This window comes from Vanellus vanellus, assembly GCF_965231255.1.
Source record: "Vanellus vanellus genome assembly, chromosome: 5".
Lineage (NCBI taxonomy): Eukaryota > Metazoa > Chordata > Aves > Charadriiformes > Charadriidae > Vanellus > Vanellus vanellus.
In genome coordinates, this window is record NC_138910.1 from 56,815,844 (window position 1) to 56,824,806 (window position 8,963).

At 41.1% G+C, this 8,963-nt stretch overlaps 1 protein-coding gene across 1 annotated transcript in view; it reads left to right on the forward strand.

Moving 5' to 3' along the window:
* Window positions 1-4,931: 4,931 nt before the first annotated feature.
* The window catches only part of NEK7 (NIMA related kinase 7), a gene marked incomplete at its 5' end in the record, with an annotated part of 57,552 nt that continues 53,520 nt past the window's right edge, over window positions 4,932-8,963 (forward strand). The window contains one exon of the mRNA XM_082484039.1: window positions 4,932-4,967. Coding sequence (XP_082340165.1) covers window positions 4,932-4,967 — 36 coding nt within the window. The remainder of the gene's footprint in view (window positions 4,968-8,963) is intronic.

Sequence of the window (8,963 nt, forward strand, 5' to 3'; positions counted from 1 at the left end):
AGACTGGGTTACTCAAAACCTCATCTAGCCTGGTCTTGAACACTTTCAGGGATAGGGCATCCACTTCTCTGGGCAACCTGCTCCAGTGTCTCACCACCCTCACGGTAAAGAATTTCTTCATAATATCTAATCTAAATCTACTCTCTTCCAGCTTAAAACCATTACCCCCTGTCCTATCACTTTACTCCCTGATAAAAGAGTCCCTCCCCATCTTTTCTGTAGGCCCCCTTTAGGTACTGAAAAGCCTGCTATAAGGTTTCCCGAGAGCCTTCTGTTCTCCAGACTGAACGACCCCAAGTGTCTCAGCCTGTCTTCATAGGAGAGGTGCTCCAGCACTCTGATCATCTTTGTGGCCCTCCTCTGGAATCGCTCCAGCAGGTCCATGTCCTTCATATGTTAGGGACCCCAAAGCTGGATGCAGTACTCCAGGTGGAGTCTTAAGAGAGCAGAGTAGAGAGGCAGAATCAGCTCCCTCAAGCTGCTGGACACACTGCTTTTGATGCAGCCCAGGATATGGCTGGCTTTCTGGGCTGCAAGCACACGTTGCTGACTCATGTTGAGCTTCTCATCAACCAACATCCCCAAATCCTTTTCCTCAGGGCTGCTCTCAATCCATTCTCTGCCCAGCCTGTATTTGTGCATGGTATTGCACTGGCCCACATGCAGGACCTTGCACTTGGTCTTGTTGAACTCCATGAGGTTTGCACAGGCCCACTTCTCAAGCCTGTCCAGGTCTCTCTGGGTGGCATCCCTTCCATCCAGTGTGTCAACCACAGCACACAGCTTGGTGTTATTGGCGAACTTGCTGAGGGTGCACTTAACCCCCTTCTCTATGTTGCCAACAAAGATGTTAAACAGTGCCGGTCCCAATACTGACCCCTGAGGAATGCCACTCATCGCTGGTCTCCACTTGTACATCGAGCCATTGACTGCAGCTCTTTGAGTGTGGCCATCCAGCCAATTCCTTATTCACTGAGTGTTCCATTCATCAAATCCATGTCTTTCCAATTTAGAGACAAAATCTGTGTCATTCTAATTTAGAGACAAGGATGTTGTGTGGGACAGTGTCAAATGCTTTGCATGAGTCCAGGTAGGTGATGTCAGTTGCTCTTCCTTTATCTATCAATGCCATAACCCTGTCATAGAAGGCCACCAAATTTGTCAGGCATGATTTGCCCTTAGTGAAGCCATATTGGCTGTCACCAATCATTTCCTTATTTTCCATGTGCTTCAGCATAGTTTCCAGGAGGATCTGCTCCATGATCTTGCTGGGCACAGAGGTGATACTGACTGGTCTGTAGCTCCTTTTTGAAAATGGGGGTTATGTTTCCCCTTTTCCAGTCAGTGGGAACTTCACCAGACTGCCACAACTTCTCAAATATGTGATGGATAGGGGCTTAGCAACTTCATCCACTAGTTTCCTGGGGACCCACAGATGCATCTCATCAGGCCTCATGGACTTGTGCACCTTCAGGTTCCTCAGATGGTCTTGAACCTGGTCTTCCCCTACAGGGGGCAGTTCCTCATTCTCCCAGTCCCTGCCATTGTCTTCTGCAAATTGGATGGTGTGGCTAGAGCACAAAAGGCAAAAAAGTCATTGAGTACCACAGCCTTCTCCATATCCTGGGTAAAGAGGTCCTGTTTCCTTCCTGAGTGGGCCCACGTTTTCCCTAGTCTTCCTCTTGTCACTGACATACCTGTAGAGGCTTTTCTTGTTGCCCTTCATGTCCCTGGCCAGATGTAATTCTATCTGGGCTTTAGCTTTCCTAACCTCATCCCTGGTGGCTTGGACAATTTCTCTGTATTCCTTCCAGGCTACTTGTCCTTGCTTCCACCCTCTGTAGGCCTCCTTTTTGTGTTTGAATGTGTTTAAGAGCTCCTTGTTCATCCATGCAGGCCTCCTGGTATTTTTTTCCCTGACTTCCTCTTTGTTGGGATGCATCACTCCTGAGCTTGGAGGAGGTGATCCTTGAGTATTAGCCAGCTTTCTTGGGCCCCTCTTCCCTCTAGGGCTTTATCCCATGCTTTATACCAAGCAGTTCCCTGAAGAAGCCAAAGTCTGCTCTCCTGGAGCCCGTGGTAGCGAGCTTGCTGTGTGCCCTCCTTGCCACCCTGAGGATCTTGAAGTCCACTATCTCATGGTCACTGCAGCCAAGGATGCCCTTGAGCTTTGCATTCCCCACCAGTCCCTCCTTGTTGGTGAGAACAGGGTCCAGCATGGCACCTCTCCTCATTGGCTTCTCTATCACATGGAGAAGGAAGTTACCATCAACACATTCGAGGAACCTCCTGGATTTCTTATGCCCTGCTGTGTTCCTCCAACAAATATTGGGGTGGTTGAAATCCCCCATGAGGAGAAGGGCTTGTGAACATGAGGGTTTGTGAATGTGATCCTCTGTTTATCCAGTAGAGGGTAGAGTTTTGTATTTATTTCTTTTCCGTGGGTATTCTGAAACAAGTGTTTGTGACTGATAGGAATTACTTATTGGTGCATTACATGGTGAACAATCTTCAATATGTAAACATATTAGTAAAACACATTGCAAAACTCTTATAAATGCTCTTCAAAATACCACTTCAGAAAAGAATTCTTGGATTCTTGGCAGTGACAGAAAGATCTTTACAGCAAGAAATTAGCAGGAGATTCCTTAAGATTGCCATGCATTCCTCCCTCCAGAATTTGTCACAACTGCATAAACCACTGTGAATCTAACTGGAGAATTTAGGTGCAGTCTTGTGACAACAGTTTAATTTTCAGTGCTGTTGTGTTACGATTTCTTGCCTTGGTGGAGAGGTTGTACGGGAGGTGTTGTAGAACTTGCAAGAATTGTCAGTATCGGTGTCTGAAGGCTGGCTAAAAGATTGCCTCGCCAGTGATGCGTGTGTGTGCAGCATGTATCCGCCAGCTGTTTCCCCCTTTCTCACCATGCTCGTTCTGGCAGTACTAGAAATCTTTGCAATTCATACCTCCTCTTCTCTGCTTCTCACTGCAGTTTGGTAATTTTTTTTTTTTTCTCTTGACCTGCCTGAAATTGCTTTTTCATATGTCTTTTATCTTTGGATTAATTACAGCTAGTACTCAGATAAAACAACAGAAAGTTCCAAACTGTATGCTTTATACGGCAGTGCTAAGGATAGGAAGGCAAAACTGCAAGGACCCTTAGTTGCTCTGGGGAACAGCTGTGGTTTGGTGTTACAAATAGCTGATGGTACTGGAATGGCATGGGGTGACTGCTTTAAACGGAGGAGTGAAAGCAAATATCTAATGATTTGGTTTGCTATCCAGTCCACTGTTTAGTACGCTAGGGCGGTATATTGAGAAAGCACAAGGTACTTGGTAAAGTTTCTTAAATATTTTGCAGTGGGCTTTGGAAAACATTTCTAAGGTTTGCAGCTTTCTGTTGAGAGTTATTTCTAACCTTTTTAATATTATCTAAAGAAATTACTAGGAAGATTTATTTTGGTTGTGTTTGAACAGAGATAGTAGATGGTATGCTTTCATGATTCTATTTTGGTGGACTTGGCAGTGTTAGGTTAGTAGTTGGACTGGATGATCTTAAAGGTCCTTTCCAACCTAAATAATTCTATGATTCTATGCTGAGCTTATTTCTCAAATAGCATTTAATTTTTTACCTAGTTATTCTAAAGAATGGTTTGTGAAACATAAGTAGCTCTGTGCAGAAGGACATTTGCAGTATTTGAAGTGTATAGATTTGTCAGAATAAATTTATCACAGGAAATTTCCTGATGTTAAAGATTATGAGACATGAGAAAAGTGTTTTATGTCAAGTCGTCTCTACAACTTTTGGGATTTGGAGCAGGAAATAAGAAAATAAATAAATAAGAAATAAATTAAAAAGCAAGAATCAGTTTCCAGTCAGACGCGACTCTTCTTCCTCTGAAGACCTTGAAAGGTTTGACTAGGCAGAGACGCTTCATATTTGTGTGGTGAAAAAGTTGTTCAGGGCTTGCCTCCTATTTGTATGAAGTTCATTTCATTGTTTGCATTTGAAGCTGCTGGTGGGCTTGCTGTTGCCTTCATCTGTACAGGGATGGCCCTCGTAGGCACCACTAAAACTGGGTGCTGCACCTGCTCGCCCTCAACAAAATATCATGTAGCCTAAGAAAGGATTAGCCTAGCTGAGGAAAAAAAAAAACTCATGAGTGTTTGTGTTTCTGTCTCTCCTGTTCTTCCTAATAATGATTCTGCACATTTTGAAACCCTTATTATTGGTCAGAGCTTTGTGTCGCTGTCTTGGGAACTCGGCAGGCATCTTTCCTCATGACTTATTGATGCGATATGAGTGGTTCATAGTTGGGAATAGAGGCTGTGCTCCTAATATCGTATCTCAAAGTCCTCTTAGCTAGCTTAACAGAATGTAATGAGTGTATGTGTTTAGCTTTTTTCTATTTAGATGGAACTACTCTTGCATACTCCCTAAAATCGACGGATAAATTAATGCAATGTAAAGAGTATGCATGCAGTAGTTATAACTCTTCTGCTCATCTGCTATTTCCCATGCTGCCCATAGGTTTAAGGTAGTGGCCAGTAGATATCTATGTAGTTAAACAAGTGGTTGGTGCCCGTGAAGAATAATGGGATGATGCAGCTTTTATCAGACAGAGCCATTTGTCTGGCTCAAGTAGTTTAATGCACATATTTTAATAATAAGTTCAGATGTGTATGGTGATCTATTTCATTTTATAGAACAGCTATACATAAGAAAACTTCCTTCCCAAAACAGTGCAGGGGTGGAATAGTTAGATGTTGGTAAACTCAAGTATGCGAATGAGGAAATTAATTCTTCAGTTCCTCTGCTGATGTTCATTGATCATAAATACAGAGTGAATTACAGTGTAATGACTGTATTTCTCTTTTCAGGACATAAGGGACGCTTTTATGTGATAGAATGGATGAACAGTCACAAGGCATGCAGGGGCCTACTGCTCCACCATTTCAGCCACAGGTACTTTTTTTTTTTTTTTTTTTAAACAGTTACTCAAGAGTGGATGTTATCATTTCTTAAAAAGAAAACATTATGTCTTGTGGGGACAAAGAAGCTGTAAACAGATGGGATATATTCTGGTGATCTTGAAATTAGTGGAATATCGGTCCTATATTTCATAGAAAATAATTACTTTTCATTTTTGCATCCACTGACTTTGAGGGTTTGGAGTTGGAGTGGGAGTAGGAAGCAAAGATGAAGGCAGTTGTTTTCCTGAGAAATGGTGAGCTATTAAACACTATATGTTTTGAAATTGTATCAGAATTACCATATTTATTTCAGACTATTACCTTCAACTTTCTCTTCTTACACCTCCTGATGGTGATACTATATGAATTAGTGCCATTACATGTTGAAACGAGCCAAGAGAATTCCTGGTAGCTGTAGTTCTGTTAGAAAGAAGATGCATAAGGAATTTAATCTTTGGATATGTGTTGATGGTGTAAAACACAGAATAAAGATTATCTGATAACAGATAATTTTGAGATACTGCTTTTTGACATTTTTAGGAGGTAATTCTTTGAAGGGAGTGCAAGAGCCTGTAGAGGAATACCCTAAAAATATTTACCGTGGTGACTATTCCAGAGTAAAAGCTGGACAGTTCTTTACAAAGCTGAAACCTGAATTTTGTAATTTTCTTGTTAACAACATAGGTGATAGAGCAGTTTGTGCCCTTTATTTTACAAAAACTGAGGTGAATTCTAGCTCATGAAACACTTAAGTAAATTTACAATAACCAGCTTTCCTTAGCCCCAGTGTTTTTATTACAGCATTGTGATAACAAAAAATCTGGATTTAATAGCATTTATACCAATGCATTTATACCAGTGCAAGCCAGTTAGCTATGCATGTCTTAGATTTCTATGCATACAGATATTTTGAGAAAATACATTTGTAATATTGAAACAAAAAAAGAATACTTAAAATCGATATTATGAATATCATTATTATTACATTTCTTTTTCTTTCCTGACTAAAGAGAAAATACAACACAACTGATTAAGGTTTCTGTATTTCTGGGAACCCTTCTTATGTTTTTTGCTTGCTGACTACAAACAGGTTTTATATTTTCTCATCTATCAACTGAGTATTCGAATACCTGTTTCTGATTCACAGGATCAACTCTTTGAGGACTGGTTCAATTTTAGGAATATTGCTTTAACCTAAGCATTCATTTTATGAATTCATGCTAGTAAAATATGCTTCTAATTTTACTGTTTCAAGTAATATGGCTCATCTACAGCCAGTTTTGTCTGAGGTAAACTAAGGACAGCTTAAAAGCAATACTGCTGTAATCAACTAAACACTTTCTACAAGAGAAGAAACTAATGTTTATTCTCAGCTTTGGTTAACTGTCAAGCATTTTCATAATCTGTCTCTCATTATTCTTTTTTAAATCAATTACTGTGTAAACTACACTAAGCGTGATTTTTGTGGTTTGATTTTTCTTGAGACGAAAGGTTTTGGGTTTGTGGATCGGAGCTGGACCTACATCAGAATATTGACTGTTTTGCATTTCAGGGGATAAAGAGTGAAGGGGAGCAGGCATGCTCTGATAGTCATGTTACCAGAATAATATTAAAATAGTCATTCAGTGACATTCTCATCTTGTTAATCCAAATTGTTTTTCCTGTGAGCCAGATACATACCTTAATTCTTATGGATTTCTCTGCTAATAGAGCATGCTTATGGTGAAAACTAGTAATGAAAAAATATACTGTACTAATTGCTGATACATTTAGGAGGAGAAAGAACTAAAACTGAAAATACACAAGTTTGTGAGCAAGAGGTTAAGTAGTGATTTATGAAGAATTGTGTGTCAGGTTTTGATAAACCTGTGAATATCTTCTAATTGTCTTGGTCATTGTACTGTACAAATATATGCTGACATTCATAGCAAATTAAATTACCCTAATCACTGAAAACTGTTGATGGAGGAGCATGAGACTTAGCATACAGTATAATGGTGTAGTCTCAATTAGTCTGAAAACACCATTTCACAAAATCACAGAATGGTTGAGGTTGGAAAGAAACTCTGTAGGTCGTCAGCCCTCCTGCTTAAGCAGGATCCTCCTACAGCAGGTTTTCCAGGACCACCACCAGACTGCTATTGTATATCTCCAAGGAAGGAGACTCCACAACCTCCCCAGGCAACCTGTGCCAGTGCCCAGTCACAGTGAAAAAGTTTTACCTGAGGTTTGGACAAAACCTCCTGTGTTTCATCTGTGACCATTGCCTCTTGTCCTGTGTGCACCAATGAAGAGGGCCTGGCTCTGTGTTCTTAACACCGTCCCTTCAGGTATTTGTACACAGTGACAAGTTTCCCCCCTGAACCTTCCCTTCTCTAAGCTGAACATTCACAGCGCTCTCAGCCTTTCCTCATATGAGATGCTCCAGTGCCCTGATCATTAGTGGCCCTTTGCTGGACTCTGTCCATTATGTCTATGTATGGGCAGCCCAGAACTGGGCACAGTGCTCCAGGTGTGGCTTCACCAGTGCTGAGTAGAGGGGAAGGATCACCTCCCTCGATCTGCTGGTAACACTGTTCCTAATGCAGCGCAGGACACCATTAGCCTTTCTTGCCACAAGGGCACATTGCTGGCTCATGTTCAACTTGGTCTCCACCAGGATCCCCAGGGTCTGGCTTTCAAAGCTGTTTTCTAGCAGGTAAGCGACCAGCATGAACTGGTGCATGGGGTTATTGCAGCCCAGGTGCAGGATGCTCTAATTCCCTCTCTTGAACTGCATGAGGTTCCTGTCAGCCCGCTTCTCCAGCCTGTCGAGTCCCTTCTAGATGGTAGAGCATGACCCTCTGGTGCATCAGCCATTCCTTTAAGTTTTGTGTCATCAGCAAACTTGCTGCGGGTTTGTTTTGCCTTATCATCCAGATCGTTAATGAAGATGTTAAGCAGGATTGGACCCAGTATTGACCCCTTAGGTACACTGCTAGTTGCTGGCCTCTAGACTTCATGCCATTAGAAGCTCATTTTCTATTTGGAATTAAGTGCCTGAAATCTCTGTTGTAGTCTGTTATCTACAAAGTTAAAACATTGTACTTCATTATATCACAAGGACATTTTGAAAGTGCAGATATCTTAAGTATTCCCAAACCTCTTAGATATTGTAAAAAGGATTATGCAAGAAAGTAGGAGAATATGGATTAGTAGTCTGATACAGTAGACTTCAAATTCTAGAATTTACTCAGGAGCAGAATGGGAGCTTTTTAGCATCTGAAGAGAGAAGAATGTGACTCTCCTGGTAAACCAAAGGCAGCATATATCCCTTACTGTTTGGTGGCTGTAGTTTTTTTTTTTTTCCCTCTAAGCTGAAGAACAGTAGTTTATCAAGTCTCTTCTTATACAGAAGACATTGCATATCTCTGCTCAGTATTGCTGTTCTGCTCTTTGTTTTCTAGTTCCCCTGCGTTTCCCTCAAAGCAAGGGGTCAGAGCTCTGTGCGGTATTCAGTGCGCACACAGACTTGAGTAATAAAACATTTTGTTTTCTGTTTCATTCAAATGCTTATTCTAAAAATGTCTAGCTTTCTTTTTGATGGTGACTGACCAATCAGTTTAACTTTTCAAGGAGGTTTTTCCGTGGTGTTTTTTAGATCTCTTTCCTGTGTGGTAATAGCTAATGTAAAAATCATGATTCTCTGTCTTGAGGGTTGTATTTCACATTAAGTTTCTGATCCCTAGTCTTGGGATGCTAGTACTGAGTGCCAGGGCGGAAAAATAAGAATCATCTGCAAGGCTTTGCAGTCATATTTTGAGCTGGTTGTCTTGGATAAGTTTGTACTGTAAAGAAACCTTATTGCTTCATTATATAGATTGAATTGTGCAGTTTCATTTGGGATTTCACTGGTAACTTCTCTGAGAAAATAATTGTTCTGCTGCTCTTTCTCATCTTATAGCTGGCTATTAATCTGCTCAACGTTCTCTCTCAACCCGAGAGAGCT